Source organism: Lonchura striata, chromosome 1A, assembly GCF_050655825.1.
Source record: "Lonchura striata isolate lonStrDom1 chromosome 1A, ASM5065582v1, whole genome shotgun sequence".
Classification (NCBI taxonomy): domain Eukaryota; kingdom Metazoa; phylum Chordata; class Aves; order Passeriformes; family Estrildidae; genus Lonchura; species Lonchura striata.
This window is the reverse complement of record NC_140741.1, coordinates 24,002,468-24,024,614: the sequence shown is the minus strand read 5'-3', so window position 1 is coordinate 24,024,614 and position 22,147 is coordinate 24,002,468. Positions and strand designations below refer to the sequence as shown.

The window sequence follows — 22,147 nt, the reverse complement described above, 5'->3', positions numbered from 1 at the left end:
CACTGCAGACAGAAAGTGGCTATGCCCAAGTGGCAGCCACTAGACAGCTGATTCTTACAGAATTTCTCCAAAGCACAGAATCTATTTCATTATAGTCTAGATCAGATGCCAAAAAACATTTCAAGTATCAAGTGGATAGAGCAAGGAAAAAGCATCTGATACATGAACTGAGTTATGAGGTTGACAACAGGCTGCATGCAGGTAAATAAGTGCAAGTTCCAAGCTCGGTTCTCCCTCCAGAGACCAAAAAGAAGTGGTCACTACCTCTGTTGCAGTGGTATAAATCTCAAAGCACAGTAGCAGGAGAGAAATACTGTGTTCCTGAGCACTTTGAAGAGAACTGAATGTCTTAGATACTTGAAAGCAATCCTAAGAAGTTCAAAGTTTATGTTAGCTTATGGCTTTCTCATACATACAAGAGCTACCTTGTATCCTGTTGGTCAAAACCAAGAGACTTTCCGATTTCAGTCACAGCACCATGTCCTCCAACACACATCTTTATTCCAGAAGTACACAACCCATCTGGTAACCTACATGCCTACAGCACTGCAATGAAATAAAATATACCCCCCAGAAGGATAATGTTCTTCTGTAGCTTCTTGTAATTTTAACAATTTCCATCTGTTTCTGCTTAAAATTCCCACGTTTGCTTTATGACTTTAAAAATAAGAGCAAAAAATCAGATACAAGTTCTCAAAGACTGGAAAGGAAACAGAGACTGAAGTGACCTATGGTGCAGACAGTAGCAAGGCTAATATTAAAAATAAGTAAATGAGAATATCAAAAAAACCTACATTATGGCATGAGGACTTCAGCTCTGTCATGAGGAGAGTCACAAGATGAAGCAAGAGAAGTATACTTTTCACTACTTTCATAGAAACCCACTCAAATTCACCTAACACAAAATACTGAATACAGAAAAAAAAAAGAACCCTCAACAATTTAGAATAAAATTAAAAATATTTATGTAATGATGTTTCAGTCTCTGAAGCTTGCTTTTACAGTGATGGTGGAATGCAATGCACTACCAAATGTAACACACATGTACTCAAAATTACATGCAGCTATTTTCCAAGACAAAAAAACTCAACAAGACAGATGCAAATATTAATACCTCATGAGGTGATACAGGTCGTGTCACATTGAAGCTTTCTTCCACATCTGGAGTACCCACATAGATATTGAGGTACCTGTAATACAGTTTCAAAATGAGCAATGAGGCAAATATTTTTCAAAGAATCTGAAGGAAGCAAAATTTTACATATACTGAAAAATTAAATTATTTTGATGAACACAGTTTGACAATTTGACAATAATGACCAATGATTCTTCCTAAAGTAACTCACTGTATTTGAGTTGTGGTCAAATTAGTTCAAATTTAGCCTGCATGTGCAGTAAACCTTTAAATCTTCCCATATTTCATTGCATAAAGTAGGAGATAAGTCATGAAAAACACCCTCTTGATTTATACCTACAGAAGTGCTTATAAACAAACCCCTGAGACAATACTCATGCTGCTACTGATATGGAAATCATCTCATGCTTACTTCAGATACCACATTGGGTCGGCATCACTTGTCACTTTTTCATTTGCCTTCATGATTTTCTTTATCTGGAGGAGAAAAAGAACAAAATGGAACCATGGCCTTTTCTGAGTATCAAGAGCCACTCTCCCCCACCCAGGAAAGCCTACCTCAACATTGATGAAATAGTTGAATGAGTCTATGTGCTGCTTCACCAGTCCTTTCACCTGAAAAATAATGCACGCAGCAAATAAAATCAGCTTCAGTAACATTAATCACATAAGGCAGAAATTAAGATATAAGCCTTTATAACTGGGTTTGGATAACTGTGCTAAATTCTTTCAGCTGACAAACTTCTGGGAAGTGGCTGGATGCTCACTCTGGTTCTACACTACATGTTCAAGTTTACGCTGGAACTGTCATATAAAGAGCATGGATAGCATCTCTGAGAGCCAGTAAAACAGGAAAATAATCTGGAAACATTACATATATACAGTATGGACTGAGAATAACCACACCAAAATGCAAACCTCTAGGAGGATATCTCCACAAAATAATCTCTAAATTAATCAAGAAAACAATCTATGGAACAAGTCTACTGATAACTGCAAGGAACTAAAACAAAAGGCAAAATCCACAGAAAAGTGAGGACAGGTATTCTGGGAAATAGTAAAAGCCAGAAGAAAGGAATGTGAAGTTAGAAAGGAGATGAAATAGTCACACCATTAAATGAGTGTGTAGCACTAACCTTTAAAAATGCTGGAAGAAGTCTCCATTTTTCCTGAAAACAAAAACAGTTTGAGACATCTTTCCAAGGACTAGCCAAATATCTAACATGCCTGAGCCTCTGTCTACATATTGTTGTTTTTTGAACAGTAGTATTGTTTAAAATCAGATCCATTTAGGAAAAAAACCAAGAAACAACTGTCTAAGGCCAACAGAGGTGGATAAAAATTACCTGGATCATCTCAGTAAACCATACAAGCAGTATTTACTTGGGATGCAATTGCACACGGCCTTTCCTGAGAGTAACTTCTGTGAAAATATAGTTTTTTGAAAAAACTCCTTAACACCATGTCCTCATTTAAGACCAACTAATGTTTTTCTGGTTTTGTTCTGTTAACACTGTAAATTATATTTGTAAAAAGGGAAGATTTCCTACAACATTTGCTTTACAAAATACATGCAAGAACCTCAGTCCTGGGAGCAGCTGTAACACTTACCAGGACCCTAAATCCTACAGAGATTTAGCAAAAGTACTGACAAGTGCTAAGTGTATCAAAGTTCCTACAAACTTTCTCCCATCTCTAATCATTAATGAGCACAGGGAACATCTCTATGTCAGCCCCATGTTTTCCCCACCACGGCAGTGCAAAAACTTGCATATATCTTTGGCTAGAGACAAAATATTTTATTTAGGAGGAGTGTTCCCAGTCCTCATATGCTTCTCTATATACTACCATTTTAAAATACTACAAAATTAATTAAACCAAAAACACCTGTAGAAAGTTGTTAGCTTTCTTCTACCCACAGAAATGTTGATGGTGCTCTTGGCTTTCAGCCTTCACTGCTACTGTTTGTTAATCTACTAATCTTGCTTGTGATCCCAATTTAACATCTAATAGTGGCAAAGCTAATGCAGTAAAAAGAGACGTACAGAATGGTGTGGCTTTTACCACTGGTCCCTTGTGGCTGATATGCAGTAGCGTTTACAGTCTGGAAAGATGAAGAGTGCTTGATTTTTTATAATTTAAATGCTATGTCTAAAAAAAAGGGGTTGAATCTGTTAAACAGTAATGCAATTAAACTGATGACCTAAGGATGAGACTAATGGTTTTAATTTTAAGTAAATATTTCAAGGCCAGGCTGGAAGGAGAAGGGTGCAGCGGAAGGTGTCCGTGCCACGGCAGGGGGATGGAAGGACACGAGCTGTGAGGTCCCTGCCACCCCGCGGGACACAGCCCGGGCAGACGGGGCCCGGCTTCACGAGGGGCTGCCCAGGGACAGCTCGGACCAAGCAAACCCCCACCAAACACCCACACACACCCAGCGGCGCAGCACGGGCAGCGGCCGCTCCACGTGTGCGCCGCCACAAGCCTCCTTCCCCCCCAGCCCGGCTCGGCTCAGCCCGGCCACGCTCCGGGAGAGCCCGAGGCGAGCCCGGCCGCTTGCCCCGCTGACCTCCACTGTGTTGACCGGGGCCGCCGCCTGCTCCGGGCTGAGCGCACCGAGCCCCAGCGCCTCCATGGCCACCCGCGCGCCGCGGCGCTGCGGCGCAGCGCGTCCCCCGCGCGCCGGCGCCGCCCCGAAGGTTCCGGCCCCGCGCTGCCCGGGCACCTCCGAGCGCGGAGCGCGCCCAGCCCCCGGCAGCCGCTGCTCCCTCTGCCCGCGGCCCGCCCCTCACAGCCCCCGGCAGCCGCTCCTCCCTCTGCCCGCGGCCCGCCCCTCAGTGCCCGGCAGCCGCTGCTCCCTCTGCCCGCGGCCCGCCCCTCACAGTGCCCGGCAGCCGCTCCTCCCTCTGCCCGCGGCCCGCCCCTCACAGCCCCCGGCAGCCGCTCCTCCCTCTGCCCGCGGCCCGCCCCTCAGTGCCCGGCAGCCGCTCCTCCCTCTGCCCGCGGCCCGCCCCTCACAGCCCCCGGCAGCCGCTGCTCCCTCTGCCCGCGGCCCGCCCCTCAGTGCCCGGCAGCCGCTGCTCCCTCTGCCCGCGGCCCGCCCCTCACGGTGCCCCGCGGCCCGCCCCGCTGGGCCACTGCAGAGCTGGCAGCGCCCCGAGGTCTGCCCTGAATCCCCGCCGGAAGGCGGCGGGGACATGGAGCAGTCGGGCTTTAAATGGCTTTCCTGTATTTTTTCGCATGTAAAGCAACGCGGGGAAACAGCTTTTAGCGTTGTTGTTATTATTGACTGCTGTAGCTGAATCACCTACAAACCTGCTCGTTCTCTTGTACAAGGCTCGGTGCTTAGAGACACCAAAATCGCAGTCAAATGGGGGGCTACTCATCTGCCCCAGTTCAAGATGAAACAAGAAGCACTAGTGATCTCTGCACATTCCTGTGGCAGTAAGGTTTTGAGCTACATATATATATATAAATATAATAATTGGCAAGATCTAAAAGCAGAGTGTGAAATCAGTGCATACAGACATCTATCTGCTGTGGCTCGGGTTCCTCATGAGTAACACTGACAGGGTTGGGTCTGAGCTCCACCCATCCTGGACACTAAGGCCCCTACCCTGAAGAGGAGTAACATTTCAGACTCCTTCCATTTGGTCTCCTGCCTAAAGGAACAGTCAGTGGAGAATTTGTTTCATACGTGGCAATCCATGGTTAATCCATGGAAAGCCTCTGTCGGGCACAGGGAGAAGCTTGGAGAAGTTCTCAGAGAAGCCAGCCCTGCAGTCCACTGCTCCTCCAACTCTGCCATGCAAACCCAATACTTCCTTCATCCAAGTTGTCAGATTTAAGCAGACAACTGTCTTCAATATTATTTGTACAGCTGGGTTAAACTCAGTGCTCTGCCAAAGGAGCTGCTTCTGAGAAGTAACAGAAAAACAGTCACAACAGAATAGTGAAGTCATTTATCTTTGGCATTCAACAATTTGTTGCATTTAATAATGTTCGTATAAATGACTTTTCACCACTGCTAGTATCACAAACAAAATTTAATGCATACAAATCCTCAAAACTTATTTTTTAATAAAGCTGCTACAGAATGGCATCTTGTTTCACAAGGACAACTTCTGAGTAGAGGCAAGTGCATTTCAGCCACAGTAGCATAAACAGCATGCAACACGTGACATTAAACAGATGCAATGTCCCTGTTGGAAACATTAAATTAAAACACATTAAACAATCACTTGAAACACAGGCCATGCTATAAAATGCCCTTTGCAAGTCACTTTAATCACCAAACCCCTCCAAAAAATGCTATGTTTTGAGTATTTACTGGTAAAAACTATTATGACAGTTTTCCCAGCTCATTAAAGAGCTAAACTTTGTGTTTATTTGTACAATAGAATGGATATAAAACACTATAATTAAAAGTTCATAATCATATTAACACCTTCAAATGTTCATAAAATCCTCCTTTGGCTGAAGTTCAAAATCATGTAGGTAACTTCTAATATTGTAGCAAATCACTAAGATTCATTCCCTCTTCCTGCTTTTGAAATGCATTCTTCTCTTAATTATTTTGAATTGCCTACCAAAATTTCATATTTATCTGAGCAAGCCTGGCTTACCTAGTGGCACAGTTATGATAGTCTAAGAGTTCCTTTTTTCTAGGTTTTCCAGGAAACAGTTCCCTTTAAAATATGTATTCATGTTTATTTTGTGCAATATTTTCACAAGGGGTAGAACAGAAGTGCACTAGAGAACTTTCTCTAAAAAGGCATTTTGAAGAAAGTTTTCCTTAACATTTACTTGTGACCAAAGTCCTTGGACACTGAAGAACTGAATAGAAGTAATTTCCTTTGCTAGAAATGGACTACAAAACCACAGTGCTAATAATGCCCAGGATTTTTTAGACCTTTATAATAGACACTGTAATGTACATAAACAATTTGTGTGACACATTACACTTTTACAGGTTATTTTTGTCTCTTCATAAAAATAGATTGTAATATAAAACATTAAAAACAAGCTCTAACTTGTACCACACTGAGGTTTTCTATATATGACATCTTAAAATGAGTATTATATGGTAATATAGTAAAATATCATTTTCAAGTAAATTATTCAATTTCATAGACAAGAACATGTCTATAATATGAATTCCAGCACTATCTGATAATCCCAGTAATCTGAAAGATGCAAGATAAAGTCTGTGTAAACTTAAAGAAGTTCCCTTCCACCTTTCTCCATTTCAATTCTATTCGTTTTCTGTATGCAAGATTCCCAATGCCTTAAGTGGGCACTAAGTATTGGGGCCCAGTCCAAAGGAATTGGAGGGAAACAGGAGCATTTCTCACACACTCCATAAAAAAGTGAATCTAATAATATTTTCAAAAATGACTCATTACTCAACTTCTTGCTTTCAGGCCTAAGAGTATCTTGTGAAAAATTTACATTCTATTGGATAAGGGCATGAAAGGGGCAGCTCTTCTGTGGTACACTGTAAGGTCAGGGTTAAGTGCTTTTGGGGATAAAGGTTAGGAAGACCTAACTTAAAAATACTGAACACCCATCTATTAAGATCAATGATCAATACATACACATATTAAAGATCTGTATGACCTCCACTGAATAAACAAGATGCTTATAAACACTTTATATACAGAAATTTACTCCACCCCCCCACCATCATGTTTCTCAGGTGTTTATCATTAATACCAATTAGAGTTGAGAAGTTCTGAATTATTCCTACTTGAAGTGGTGAATGCTGCTTCTGTAACTGCAATCCTGCAAACAGCTTGTAACACTGGCTTTCCTTAATGTAACAGAGGCAAAATTCTGGGTCCAGTAATTGCAGGAGGACCTCAACTTTGCCTAGTATGAACCTAGGATTGGTTACTAAAGCAGTTATGCTATACTGTCTTCTTCAAAGTATTCTCAGAAACATAATTGATGTCCGAGATGTTACTCTACAAAAATACAATGTAAGCATAGTACATTTTATCTACAGTTGTTTTGTAATTTCCTAATATGCATTGCTATATGTAAATATATTTGAGTTGAAAAATAACATTGTTTTGATGGTGGCAAAAAATCAAGTACATTGCCAGATCTTTCCTACTGCAAGTCATAATAAATGCTTGCTATGGAAATTAATAATTCACTGGCTATTACAAGTGACAATCCATTAAACAAACAATTTTCTATTAAAATATATATATGACCTTGACATTAATTTCTTTACAGTGAATTTCAGAAACTATCTGTATACATTTTACAAGACCTTTCCCCATCAACAGTCACTGGAGTAGGCTGTTCTTAGAGATCTGTGACCTCCCCACTGTCTTGGAAGATTAAAAAAAGGGTACATTTTTTAATTGCTAGATGTTTTGGCTTCTGTCTTCTCCATTGCTGCCTCAGGAAAAAGCAGTTTTCTAAGTATGTTTGCATAGAATGGTCCATACACTTTTTTATTGAAGTTTACAATGCTTGCATACTGAGATCCCAGAAACTCTATCTCTGTCTGAATCACAGAAAGGCCTCCTGGCATAGTAGGCATACACTTCTGAAAACTTGGAAGAGCAAGCAAGCTTCTCATGAAGAGCTGGATTCGTTTGTCTGAAATGGAATATAAAGTATGCTCAGAACAAATGTCACTTTGTAAGTACCCTGCACATCAGCACAGCAAAAAATCCAACAATGTAATGAACAACTCTTTCCCAAGATTGTTTTGGGGTGGGAAACAATACTGTAAGCTTAAGTTTAGCTACTGCAAGGTGGACACAGCATAAACCTACTGCAACAAGTTACATTAATTAATATGAAGTAGACTCAAAGGAAGGAAAAAAACTCAGAAGGTTTAAACCCAGAATGGATAGAAAGAAGACTAAACAATACTCATTTTATCTAAATTCTTCTCCAAAATACTAGGCTGCCAAGGCGTGTCTCTACATGCACTTATACAATTATTTCTTGATGTGACTAACCACACTCTGCAGCATACCAAGAACACCATCTCTAAGTAAACACCACAACCTTACTCTTAGTTGAGCCAGTGTTCTACTGCAGTAGGAAAATAGTTTTAGAAAATAATTAGACAGCTGATTAAGCTTGCTGGGAATAAGTTTATAAACAGATACATAGAATATGACAATTAAGTAGTATCTTACTAACCAATCAAGGAACAGACAGGATTATTCTTCTCAACAACATGAGCAATTTGACCCATTAAATTACTCTGCATTTCTTCACTAAGAGTGGGAAGACCTCTTTCACTTAGAGACTTGTTCACTATGCTGCAAATCTGGACACCAATAGCATTCAGAGCCTCCTTCAAGTCAAAACTTCTGGAAGAAACAGAAAAGCATGAAATTATGCAGTTTCTGTAGCATAGGTTGTAAAGTGCCCCCACTTGTCTCCTTTCCCTTTTATTTTCAACCTGGTCTCTGCAATGAGAATTTTGAAATGTTTTCATCTTTTACTGCAGATTTATGTAAATCTACATATACAGGAAAATTTCTGTGTGGAACATGAAATAAGGACCTAGTTGTGATTCAAATGGGAAAAGTAATTTCCAGTGTGCAGCAGTGACCCCAGTTCACTTTATCCTTGTGCCTAGGTGTTTTTCTGGGCCACGTGCATAGAATTTCATGAGGAAAAAACAGTGAAAAACTTTTAAAAGACAGTCGCATACATCCGACTTGCCTGTCATACAAGCAGGCAAAGAAATAGGCAGCCAAGTAACTTGAACTACCTACAACAAGTTTGAAGCAACTCCCAAGAGGAGTTAGTGAATGTATTGAATGCCACAGTCTCTCCAGTATTAGGAATGTATGAATGAACTTTACTACTAGGTTCAAAAATCTGTACATTAACATCAAGACTAAAATTTCATTAAAATTTACCTTTGAAAACATGTGTCTAACATATAGCAGCCTTGTATCATAAAGAGAATATATGACTGATTAACATTTCTATTAATAACAAGCACTAGCTATGATACTAGAATTGTTTCCAATTATTTACTGTCAAAAAAAAGAGTTAAAAAAAGGAAGCAAAAAAAAGGTCTTACTTCTTATTCATGCCTTCAAGAAGAGGAAAGGAGATCCTTTTCAGCTGGTCAGCAAAATCAGGCACATCTACAGTTGCTGCACCCACCATGTTATTTGTTATGAGAGAAACACAAGCTATGACTTTTAATTGATTGAGCTTTTCTCTCAGTTCCTGAAGACGAGCTTCATCTGTTATTAGAGTCTAGAATTGAAACAATAATACTAATTTAGCAATAAGGAGGGAGAGAGAGGAAAAGGACAGATTGAGGATGTAGTCATGAAGCACTACTATTTTTAATCACAAATACACAAACCCAGAGGAGACAGCAACTGAAATACCCTAAACATGCAGTATAGTATGAAGTGGCATTATGTACAAGTACAAGAAGTAAATCCGACATGGGAAGAATAGTAATGAGGAAACTGAGGACATTGCACCTTATTGTTCATCACTCCTAACAAATCTGCAACCAACAATTCAGCCCACAACATGGACTGCTCAGAGGATCCAGAGGACATTGTAATGACCAAGTTACAGCTAGAACAGTCTTCTGGATTTGGGTGTCTTTTGAAAAAATGCCAAGATTTGTAACTGATGGATAATAGCGAACAACTGTGCTTGACAACCACCAATTCAACCACCTGAGCAGGTTCTGCAAGTGATACACAACCCACTCCAGGCAAAAAGCCAGCTGATCATAACAAGAACATAAGTAATCCCCACAGCAAGATGTAGCTGGAGTTAATTTCAGGTTACAAAGAGTTCATCCTGAGCAGTACAGGGGCATTAACATCCAAGTGCAGTTGGTAGCAATTTCATAATATGGCAAGCTCAATCTACCAGAGGACATCTACATGTAGTTCTTACTCAAAACTGCTCACAGAAAGATAAGAAAGTCCACTGTCTGAGAACACCAAAAGCATCCCCACGTATTTAACAAATTCTCTGCCAAGCCATCCTACATGTAGCTAAGGCCCTCCCTGGAAAAGCAAATTTTAGCCCTGACTGGTGGCAAATTTCACACTTGCTTTATGGAAAGTTTCAGAGGTCAGTAATCAGGGAGGGAAAAACTAAACACTGAGTCTTGAAGCAATAGTTTACACTGAAAGGGAAAATACCTACTTTAGAGGCCTCAAGTTTTTATTGATTCTGTTCTAAAGAGCGATATCACCAGTTCCTGCTGCTGTTAAGAAAACAGGGTGGTAACAGTCAGTTCTTTTAAGGATACAGAGAGCCAAGTACTATCAATACAAGTGCAGCCTTTGACCACAGACAAGACTGCTCTTAGGGTGGAGCTGGTGAGCTATGATTGGAAAGAGGGAGAACAACCTCTGCCTTGTTCTTTTCTGGTTGTTGATTTGCTAATCTCAAATTTCAGAACCTCGACTAGAATATAATCTCCAAATTTCAAATTTAGTATTCAGAAATTTAGGGAGTGAAAAAGAGTATTCGCTTACTGTCATCAGTAGCAGGATTATTGTATCATACCAATGATTTCATATAGCTGGCAATCTGAAGACACCAAATACATTTCTTACCTCTGGAATTGTTTTGCAATAATCCCACTGTAACAGTTTCAAGTAGCCATTGTTTAGCACCAGTGTAGGACTAATAATTGGTTTTGAATTACTATCAGCACCAGGGGATGATGAAGACTCATCAGAAAGAGATGACAATTCATCTTCTATGGATTCCTTTATCCATTCTGTTGTGAGATTGAGGGCACCTAAGCATTGCAAATAGCACAGATTTACTGCATGCCTTCATCGAAATAAGCACTATCTTGAGAAAAAAAAATATTTGTATACATAAGAGAATTCAACTTCTGAAAACAAACATAGTGGACAGCTGAGTCTTCACAAATGGTAATTCTCTCACTTTCTTTCATTGATCACCTTTAAATTCTACCTGGTTTGTACAAACCCAGCCACAAATTGTTAAGACTTCAGACAAGATTTTTAGGTAATAGAAGTCTCAAAGTTTAAGCTCCCAGAGGATTGTGTTTCTTTTTTGGAGAGACCACTTATCAGATAGAGTGTAAGACTGAAAAGCAGAGGTGAAGGAAGATTAAAACATTTGATTTTTTTCTGGTAGAGTTTTTCTCAGGCTGCATAAGTGAACACTGCAGGCCCTACCAGTGGCTCAGCTCCCATTTCAGAAGTCCCTGCTCCAGATGTCAGTATGCTTACTTATTCTTTTTGAGGATGTATTTCTGAACACTGTTTAACCAAATCACACAAAAATTGTAATAGTGGATCAAGTTGACTTTGTATCATCTAAGAAATTTTGTTCAGAGCCTGCCTTTTGTTTATTAAAAAACTGATCTTACCCCTTCCAGCTTTCAGGCACACTAACTGGTTTTACATGTTCACTTCCCACTAACAACAGAACAGTTGCACATAAAAAAATATAAGTCTCATCATATGTAGGGCTTCTGCATCCAGACAGCAAGAGTCACCACTTGTTTGTTTTTCAGACATTAACCAATTTGGCAAGTCTAAGTTTGTCTGAAAGCGCCCCAGATTACAGACAGACAAACTTGGCAGCAAGTCAAGCAATCATCCAATGATAGTTTGCTAGTCAAAAAAATTTCCCATTACTTACATACAGACAAGAAATTGAAGTTTTCCTCTAAGTTAACTGCAACTTTTAGAGTTTTCACACCATGTATTTAAACAGTTTTATTTTCAAAGTAAAGTTTCAATTAAATATAGCATGGTACATACTTGGTGTTTCTTCAAGAATTTCCTGGAATTTTGTTCTTTCATAATCCACCAAGTTATGCCAGAGGTACGGTCTAAGGCTTTTAATTGTGTAATTTGCCATATCCACTTTCATCAGGTCCAAAACATGGAATATTTGTCTGAAAAGAGGAATTTAAGATTTCACAGTTTAATTTAATCTATTGATTTTCACCAGCACACATGAAGCACGTGGACATTATCACTTTAATTTGAATTTTGGAGAAGTTGGCATTTCAGAGCAAAAGATATGTTACCTATCATCTGAAATTCTTGAAGGAGTAGCATATATAAGGCTTGGCCTAAGTTAAAAAGAACAGTACTAATGTAGCATCACTAAATGCTACAGCCCTGTAACTAAGTTTTTAAAAAAACTACATGAATTGGTATATTTCAACCTAAATTAACAAATTTTAGCTTTTTGGTCACTAATTGCATTAAGCGAAACAATCATTCTGACCAAATTGTTTTGATCCCCATATATATATACAGTAGAACAACTACCATTTAGTCTTAATATTTCAGCATACCTCAGGAGCATCGTTTTCTGCCCTGTATGCAAATGTTTTACTCAAGTTCAAGTAATAAGATCTTAACTAAAGAGCTTTTAAATCCACAGTCTGGCCTTCTAGAAGAAGCATGCAATTAACACTTCCAGAAGAAACAGTACAAGTGTGCTGCTTACATTCTGTAAGAATGAACAAGACAGAAAAAAAGAGTTTCTGAAACAAGATTACTGCAAGAGTTGTTGGCTTAGCTATTCCAAGCCACCTGGTTTTATCTAGGTATCCTACTCATTTTATTACAAAGTGAGATACACAATCTGATCAGTGTGTCAGAGGTCTTCCCCTTTAATGCTTCAGGAAGTTCTCCTATAGTTTGAGAACAGGTGTTATGCAAACTGACACAATTTTAGACTTCCTTTACCCAGCCCCCCTGTCTTCCACCGTCTACTACCCTTTCAGAGAGAAGTTTTCTTCTCCAAAAACTACACTTAAATACCAACCTCAGTAACTCTACAATATTGTCAGTTGCTTTTAACTGTTTTATGTCGTTGTCTCTTATTGGAGCACATAACTTTCCCATAGTGTTGATGATATATTTAGCTAGCCCAGGAATATCAACAGCATTGTGTTCTGCCTGTTGTCTTATAAGATCCGTATCTAGAACTTCACAAATTTGATTGTGCATCCTGTTTGCTCCAGGAGTCAGGAATGAAAGAAGAATCTAAATTAGAAGGGGGGGGAAAAAGAAAAAGCTTATCAATAAAAACCAAACCACTTAGTAAGCACACTTGAGTGAAATTTTAATATTCATGTCAGGTGTATAGAGCTGACAGATTATAACCAGACATTTTAAGACTGAACATCAAAGGTTATGGGGAAAAAAGGACTGTTTGGGAAAACAAACAAACAAACAAAAAACCAGTACAGTTCTGCAAAAATGCTCAAAATAATAAAACAAAAAGCAAGTCATCAAGTAGACCCATTCAAAAGCTGGGAGGCTACCCTGTAAAACAAACATTTACTAACTTAAAGTTCTGAAAGACTTAGTATTGTGCCAGGATTGAAGGTTTGTATGCTCACCTGTGTGATAAACAATGAAGTCTAAGTGGGCAGGTGCAATCATGTTTATATTGTTGTTCATGCCCTAAGCTCTCAGTATGACTCTGGAAACAGGCTAGTAGAGATGTGAAGCTTTAGGAACACAGAACTTTCAGCTGGTCACTGTGCAGTGAAAGTTGAGTGAATATGCCACTGTTTATTTGTGGCCATATTCCTGGTTAATGTAAATATATTACAAGCAGACATCTATTTTCTGTTCTGAATAAAATCATGGCTTCATATTATAAAAAGAAAACTAGAAGGTGTTGGCTCAGCTAAGTTAAGCAGACCCTTCAATGAACTAAGGGACTCCTAAAGCTAAGATGACAAAACAATACAGAGAAGGAAGAACATTACCTCTTTAATTTCCTCAAAGAGCTTGATAGCATGTTCATATTCTGGAGGATCTTCATTCAGTTCCGATTCCAAATGATCCCAAAATGCCTTGTGTACAATTTGTTTCACTGTGCCTGCAAAGCTGTGGAGTAAGGCCATTAGATAGGGGAAAAACTCCCAACTAGCTTTCATCTTGTAAGTGTTTCAGATGGGACTGATCACTTGTTGGGAAACACACCTCCCACACCTCCCCAGATACTATGCCCTGCAACCACATCTTTCTTGGGTGGGATCATCAGCTCCCAAAACACAGTCTAGACTGCTCCATTCATTTCTCCTCTTTGCAACACCAGCACTGCTTTTTGCAAAGTTCAAACTCTTACCTGTTTTGTGGGTAGTCTTCATGTTTTATGCAAAAATTTGCATTTACAGCAATTTCATGAGCTAGAGTCCAGTTTGACAGATTTCTTGTAGCTGCCATCAGTTCATCAAATGTGATAACCTTGGGAGGGCTTGCTGCTGGAACAAACAGATCAATTCAAGCCAAATATCTATAGCTGATAAGTGCAATTGAATATACTAAAACCTAGAAATTTTACTGCTTGCTAATTGGACTCCAGTACTCTGAAGAAGAAACCCAAAATTACCAAGTATTTGTATCTTCCAAAAACACTAACTCAGGAAACTCCCTGCTTATCAGGGGTGTGTGTTTTTGTGGGGAAATACCACACAAGCCTCAAAACATTTTGGGGAGCATTTTCATATTTCCACATGTGAACTAAGATATCTTTTTTCCATTTAAACTGGGATCTTGCATTCCACAGATTTCCTACTAACTGCTCTGTCAAAGCCACCCAGCCAAAAGCATGGGCAGTAAGAGATACCAGATGTCCACTAGAATTCCAAGCACATGGTGGTTATATTGCCTGTTGAAAAGGTTCTGAAGTTACTGACTTGCAAACTCTCCCACTCAAGATCAGAAGATCTTTCATCTGCTGTGGAACGTAAGTTATACTAATTTTTTAGGAGTTAGCAGCAATGACAAAAACTCTACACTGGAAAACAAGAGCAAATTCCCAAAGTTTCTAAATCCTCAAATTCTATAATTTAATTTAGCATTTGGAAGACTGGTAACAAAGAAAGACAAAGAGCCAGCTGCCATCTGCAGCTCCACTAACTAGCTTGTTTTAATGTAAGACTTCATTTACATGGATGTAAGAAGTAAGCATAGTCTGCAAATGCTTACAGACACACACAAACTACATTTTAACCAGGGTTTTACTTACCATTACTCAAATTATCTTCCTTGTGCAAATATGTGTCTTCTGTTGGTACTACAAATCTCTAAGTTACAGAACTAATTTTTAAGTGCAGGGATCAAACAGAAGAAACCCACCCTTTGCACAAAGGCATATCTGGTTGAGTGGGAGGCTGCCACCAATGTCAAGGTTAGGAAGACCATGGTGACACACTTTTCTTACAGTTTCTGAAGGGAAGGAGTGCACAGTGAAATCCCCATGGATAAAGCTGGTGCTGGTGTTCCACACACAGGAGATGCACTGCTTCACAGCAGAGAGAAAGCCATGCCTCTCTGTTAATACTCTTAAATAGATTCAGAATCACAGATTCTACCCAGGACAGCAAAGAGAAGCAAGGTAAGTTAGCCTTATTGGTCCATGCACAGTGCAGGTAAGGCTGAAATAGGCTTACACGCTGGGGAGCTGGGTTTACTTGAAGAATCACTGTTAAAGCTCTGCCTGGAATATTCCGAGTCGCTGGAAGAAGCTGTGCTTTCCGAGAGCCGTGAAGAATCTGAGTCACTGTTCTGCTCATCATTGAGAGGCATTCTGATTCCCTTTACCTGGTTTACACAGTAAACAAGACCTGGAAAGACAAACACAATTCCCATAAAACCAGCACTTACTGCTGTTTGTTTCTCAAAAGTCAGCTACTGATCATTATATTGTGGATGAAGATCAAGTAGTTGCCTTTCCTAAACAGGAAAAGCAAAGGAAAGGATATCGTTATCAACGAACTATACCTGTCCCGTAAGAAAGCTTTGTATCTTCAGCTGTTTCATACCTTAATGATTATGTTGGAGACAGTCCCTAACTTGGTTATATTTTAAAAAATTAAAGACTATCCACAAGAACCACTGAAGCTGCTTGTTCAAGACTTTTGGTAGTTTTCAACGTCTGTGAAGGCATTTCATGATGTCACAATCCCCCACCTGATTCTCACAAAGAAGTGATGTGGGGCAATGAGTTTCCTTCCACAAACAGGCTGCACCGAGTGTAACAACTGTGAAGCAAACACAGAAGTTGCAGGGGGAGAACATTCAGAGTTTTACATTTCTGACAGGGTGTAGCTGAAAGTCTGGCTTGCTGCTTTAGGTGGGTCTGTGCTCAGTATCAGATCAACAATGGCACAGACCCAAAAACCACTCCTCCTAGGGATGAGGGTGGATAACTTTTCTGTTTTAAGTCAAATGGCAACTCTGAGCCGTCAACATTCTATTCAGCAGAGACAACAACCTCCACTGAGAAGTGTGGTGCTTCATAGTGTTCCCAGGCAGATAATCTGCAATTGCAGAAAACGTGGACAGCTGCACATTGTGATGCAGATGATTAACAACTGCATGACAGGAAGTGAAAAATATGTTCATAATAATATTAAAATGTGAACCTGGAAGTCAGCTGTAATTACTACCAAAGGAATTTGGCCCAGATACCAAAAGTAGCTGTCCATCTCTGATTATGGCTATGAAGCATTCTGTAGTGGACTTTATGAAGAGACATAGGCAGCAATGGTTTCCATCAGCAAATTTAATTAATATGTAACTTCATTTATTATTAAATCACATCAACTTCAGTAGGCAGGGAATACCACGCTTTACAACTGCTGAATTTATTCTGGCAATAAAAGGATGATCTTGGTCTGTACTTATGGGAAAAACATATTGTATGTTGATAGGGTCCAGGGATAGACAAAAGGTAGTGAAAATGAAGACTTCTTTATGCTGGCACCTGGTTACAGCTTAAGGCATTTGACTTTATGGGTACCAACTCATCCTGAATAGGCCTTTATAATTTGATGAGCTACTACACTGATGAGCACCCCCTGTTAATTGAGATGATTAACATTTCTTAAGTGTATGTTTACTCTTCCTCCTCTCCCAAGAAGAAAGAGGATGCATTTGATCACCTTATTTATGTCATACTTTACATTGGGTTTTTGTGTGAAAAGAGTTGGTCACATTAGCAAGAACACAGCTAACAGTTTATCACTATACTGGAGGAGCCAGTAAGAGACACTTGACTAGAACACAGAGGTCATGCATTCAGAACTTTCACCATTACCAGTGATCCTAAGCATCATAACTCTTATTAGAACAGCAATTTTTAAATTTTGAGCAAGCAAATATTTAAAACAGTATTGGCTAAACAAGACAGCGTTGTAAGAGAACCTAAAAAATGCAAAACGGAGATATTTTGGCTTGGAAATTCTATTGAAGTTACAATTAGAAATAGGTCACTAGCTAATGATAGAGAAGAAACAAACTATTTCTTCAACTAAAATCTGTGTTACAGATCCCAAAGTTAATGCTGATCAGAATCTAGTTGTGACAAACTAGTTGTAGAACATACTTGAGGTTCTTCATGTTGAACTGCTCACTTAAAATACAGTAACACTGTACAGAGCCTGCAAGGTTTTTATATTCTCCAACTAATTATTTTTAGTCAATATAAGAACCATTTATTTCCAGGCTTTAATCTTGTATAACATCCCTTTATTTCCATACAAATAACTAACCTCCAAAAGATTAATGTTGCAGGATGTGGTCCATCCAAATTTTGCAGTGTAGTGGCCCAAAGTCTTGCAAATCACTTGTCGAGTGTGAGCAATTCACGGTGTGTCTACTGCTTCTGTTCAGGTGTTAACAACATGGAAGAGGGTAAATGACCATTAAAATCCCAAATACGCTCACATATTTCCACATCATCATTTCACGAACTTCCTCTTACCTCTAGGTATGACAATGTTAATAAATATTCAGCTTTGCAAGGTTCTTCTGAGAGAAGCACTAAAAGCAGCCATGAAGGCAAGTCAGCACTGCCATTTTCCACCCCATCTTGATTTCCAAGAAGATCAAGTGGTTAAGGTAGAATTAGAAGTCTGTACAAATTAAGTCCTTAAGCACTAATCCCAGCAAACGATCAGTGCAAATAATCAGCTGCATTTCAAAGATGCACATGGCATTTTGATGTATCAAGACCATACCTGCTCCCACAATATATGCACACATACAGACAGCAGAGATGTCAGTAGAGTGCTTCAGAAAGCTTAATTTAAGTAAGTATTTCAACACTGCAACAGGAGGTGACACGCAAAAAACCACTGCAATCTTTTACCACAATAAATACATTTCCTAGTAGAATGCTTCAAGCACAATGGGAAGTAAGAATGGGTGTACTCTGCAGATTCAGAACATTATTGCTAAATTCTAAGTTTAAAAGATAAATACATCAAAATAAATGTACATGAATATACAAGCAGAACCTGCAGGGGCCACCTAAGACGCTTAAGCAAAAATACAGTCATTGAGCATATGAAAGGTAAGCACAAACCAAAAATGACATTTCTAATTAGTTACAATAGACAACTGAGTCACTTAGTCTTTGCTTTATAGCATACACTGGAAGAACTGATTTTCCTTACATTTTTGTAGATAGCACAGAAGTTCTCATTAATAACAAATGACCAAGTTAATTTAGAACTTTAAGTTTAAATTAGTATAATGGCCACAGAAAAATATTTTAAAAAGCTCTTCAGCCTTGCAAGATCTCTTGTAACTCGCCATCTTGGATAAAGAATACCATCTTGTTTATTTTTTTTTTAATGCTTATTAATTATTACATATTAGGCTGTTATTTTAATACATATATTAATATCCCAACTGTTCTATTAAAGAGTAAGCCTGAGGTTACAACCTGATTTACTCAGTTGCATTAAAGACCACTCACATTTACATTTATATTAGGTTGGACACCATCACAGTGGGCTTCATCACACTATTTGCTTTCTTTCAATCAGTACCATACTGTAGGGATTTTTAAGGATAAACTCTTTGGAAGACCAAGCTAAAAGTATCTTCTACGTGTACCAACCCAAAGATTCTAGCTAATGTAACAATGAAGAAATAAATTCGCACATTTCTGCTATTTAGACAGGTGAGGATTATTCTTTTTTAGTAAAAAGAAAATTAAAACATAACTGTAGATGCTTAAAGACATCTTGTCCTTAACTGGTTACTGCATTACCCAACTCGATTCTTCATTTAAAACTTATCAAGACTGCAAATCAGGTTAGTTTTAGAAGGCACAAACACACTTTTTATTTCTGTCGGTTCGCTTTGGAAGTAATTTTACAAAGCATCTCGGGGGAGGAGGGAGGAAGAGTTTCACAGTTTGCTGGGTATTTTCTTCAGATACCATCTTCAAACAAAGGTTTTCCACAGCCCTGCTTTGTTCAAAGGAAGTGTGCATGGACACAGAGACTTATGAGTGCTCTGTCCAGTTTTGCCACTATGAAGGTCTTAACTTTATTTATTCTGCTGGGTTCACATTCTTACTATCTTCAAGCTGGCACCGACTGAATCTCATTTGGTCTCGAGTTTCCCTTTCACTGACTCCACCTCTGTCAGCACTCACGACACGAGAACAGAAAAGAGCCTTTGTTAGGAGTTACTCGCATTTCCACCCGCTTCATTTTTCACAGCTTACAGCCGACATTTCTCCCCTTTAGCTTTCCAGTTCCACAACTCTCGGAACAGACACTTCTTTTCGTGAAGGCTTAAAAAAACTGTTTCGGCGAGAGTGAGATGCGGCCGAGGGGCCCGAGCGCTGCCCGGACAGGTCGGTGATGCACGGGGAGCCCGGGCCGGTCCTGCCCGCTGCCCTCCCCGCGGGGACAGCGACACCGAGGGGAGCCGGCGGCTCCTCCTCTTCCTCCATCTGTTTCGCTGCCTGTCTCCTCCCCCGGCCCCATGTTTTTAACACTTAGCAAAGGCAGGAGTTTGGCACCCGCCGACCAAAACAAACAGCGTTTCCAAGGAGGGGCCCGGGGGGAGGGAGTCCGGGGGAGAAGCAAGGAGGGAACACTCCGTGTCAGCCCCCGAGAAGGCGAGCCCGGGCACCCACGGCCCGGGGAGGGCTCGGGGTGCCCCAGCCCTGCCGGCCGGGGCTGCACGGGGGGACCCTGCGGCTGCGCCCGTCGGGGCGGGTCGTCCCGGCGGACACCAAGGGATGGGAAAGCCCAGGAAACGCGGGGCAAGGGGAGAACTACGGGCCCAGCGCAGGGACTGCGAAACCCACCTGCTGCAGCGGGTGCCCCACCGGGGCAGCAGGGCGACGGGCCAGTCCACCACCTCCCTGCCACCCACACCGCACAGGAGGGTGGCAGCCCCCGAGCCAGCGCTGTCCCGGACTCACCCCGCGACTCATCGCCCAGCGTGTCCGGACACCCCGCCGCGTGTCAGCTCCGCCGGCCGGCCGGAGCAGCCCTGCCCCGCTGTCCCCCGCCGGTCACTCACCGCTGCCCCTCGCCGTCCTGCCCCGCCGTCCCCCGCCGGTCACTCACCGCTGCCGCTCGCCGGGGCCGCACGGGACCCCCCCCTCCGATTTAAAGACCCAGCCCGGACTATTTAGTGTCTTCCTCGGGCACGTCCATCTCTGACGGCGGAAGGGGGGAGGCGCGTCATCTTTTCCCGCCTGCCATCGGCGAGTTACCCGAGGCGCTTGGGCCAGCCTCCACTTACGCCAGTAGAATCTGCCCGCATCTCCTCATTCTGCCTGCGACCGACACTAAGCGTGGAGAAATATGCGGCGACACGGCCAGATGCTCGGGCGGACTCCCCCGTGCTGGCAATGGGCTGTGCTGGCGCACGGGGGTAGGCCGGGGGCGGGCCGGGTGCTGTTTACGGAAGGGCCCCGTCCACCCGGGCCGGCCCCGCCCCCGGGCCGCCTCGGGGACGGGCACACCGACCCCGCACAGCCCGGCCTTGGGGGGAAAGGGGCTGTGCCCCCCAGGGGATAGGGCAGCGCCTCAGGCTGTGCGTGCACGCCTTTAACAATGTTCTTGCCCTGGTTTCCTTACCCTATCGATGTGGGATAGCCAGGCGCCCCTCCACGCGCCATCTTGGCTCCCCAGTGCCCCCCGCCGCCGCAGCTTCAGGGGAGCCACTGGGCGCCGTGCTGAGGTTAGTCACCCGGCTCGCTGCGGTGTCCGGACGCCTGCTGAGCCCCCACTGAGGAACGCAGCTCGGGGCAATGCAGCACTGTCATTAGAAATGCTTTGCTTATTGCTGTATTGACCTCACGCACTGGCAGCTTCACGCACCCACCGGGCCAGCAGTACCTGTCAGGGTCATCACCTCTTCCTGTCACAGGAGCTACGTGCCACCACTGCCTCACCCAGCAGGAAGCACGGAGGGCAAAACACCGGCAGTCACCTCTGAGGCAAGAGCTCACTAACGCCAGCCTTGCCCATCAAGAAGACAGAGCTCCCCTTCCTGCAGATAACCTTTAGCAAACGTGGTGAACTACACAGAACGGATGTTGTATTCGGGTAGACCAAAGCCCACTGTAGGTCCCATTAACCTCTGCTATAAAATCAAGGGCTCCAAGCAGGGAACAGAGTTTGGCTACGCAAGTGCCAAGTGCCCAGCTGGAGAGGGAGCGCTTGCTCGCAGCGATGCAGAGCACCTGTCAGCCTGGCCTTCAGAGACATTAAATGGAATTAAGTCCAACAGCCTAATCCGGCAGCTTCTATAAAGAAGACAATGTTTTAAGTAACTGTATTTGCACTACTTTGCCCCACTTTGTGCATGTCACATGGCAATGACAGTCCGAAAGAGGCTCAAAAGGGCTTTGGAGAAGACTGTGGTGGTATAAAGATGGGCTGCTTTGTACAGACCTGTTACGACTTCCAAGGACATAATTTGTTATTATTTTATATGTCAATTTTTTCTTAGACACCATCTGAAATATGGGGAATACATGAGTTTTTGCTGTGATGGCTACTGACATCTTTTATCAATTAACCAGCTAAAACTGCATAAAGAGTACTTGCAAAAACATCAGGGCCAGTGACTCAGGGTCCATTTTGTGTCTCTGTGGACTGGCACTTGTGGAAACCTGTGCTGCTCAGTGGCCTGGTTTCTAGCTTGCACAGAGAGGGAAAGGGATCAGCCTCACCAAGTGAGGTAGCTTCTAAATACTGAT

The 22,147-nt window shown here is 41.7% G+C and overlaps 2 protein-coding genes across 15 annotated transcripts in view; both read right to left on the bottom strand.

The window, feature by feature from the left end:
• POLR3B (RNA polymerase III subunit B) overlaps positions 1-4,054 on the bottom strand; it is a 71,492-nt gene extending 67,438 nt beyond the window's left edge. Inside the window, exons 1-5 of one of the 4 annotated variants that reach the window (XM_085569525.1) lie at positions 4,018-4,054; positions 2,272-2,304; positions 1,694-1,750; positions 1,548-1,612; positions 1,115-1,190 (exon numbers count right to left, since the gene is read on the bottom strand). In XM_085569525.1, the coding sequence (XP_085425651.1) occupies positions 1,115-1,190; positions 1,548-1,600 (129 nt within the window). In that variant the 5' untranslated portion in view covers positions 1,601-1,612; positions 1,694-1,750; positions 2,272-2,304; positions 4,018-4,054. Of the gene's footprint in view, positions 1-1,114; positions 1,191-1,547; positions 1,613-1,693; positions 1,751-2,271; positions 2,305-3,180; positions 3,590-3,704; positions 3,806-3,971; positions 3,992-4,017 lie in introns of those variants that run through there. The other 3 variants (XM_085569526.1, XM_021535985.3, XM_021535973.4) reach the window with 3 other exon arrangements.
• Positions 4,055-5,083: 1,029 nt separating this feature from the next.
• TCP11L2 (t-complex 11 like 2) lies at positions 5,084-20,827 on the bottom strand. 11 transcript variants are annotated; one of them, XM_021536038.3, is made up of 11 exons: positions 20,458-20,827; positions 17,679-17,791; positions 15,576-15,749; positions 14,249-14,381; positions 13,887-14,007; positions 12,932-13,152; positions 11,911-12,047; positions 10,723-10,910; positions 9,204-9,385; positions 8,306-8,478; positions 5,084-7,750 (listed from the first exon to the last, which is right to left on the bottom strand). In XM_021536038.3, exons 3-11 carry the CDS (start codon positions 15,709-15,711, stop codon positions 7,506-7,508), a joined length of 1,536 nt encoding a protein of 511 aa, XP_021391713.1. In that variant the 5' UTR covers positions 15,712-15,749; positions 17,679-17,791; positions 20,458-20,827; the 3' UTR covers positions 5,084-7,505. The 11 variants fall into 11 exon arrangements, with proteins under 11 accessions (XP_021391713.1, XP_021391696.1, XP_021391682.1 ...); XM_021536021.3 differs by having other exon boundaries at positions 14,249-14,384; positions 20,357-20,802; XM_021536007.3 differs by having other exon boundaries at positions 14,249-14,384; positions 20,458-20,802.
• Between the last annotated feature and the right edge of the window lie 1,320 nt (positions 20,828-22,147).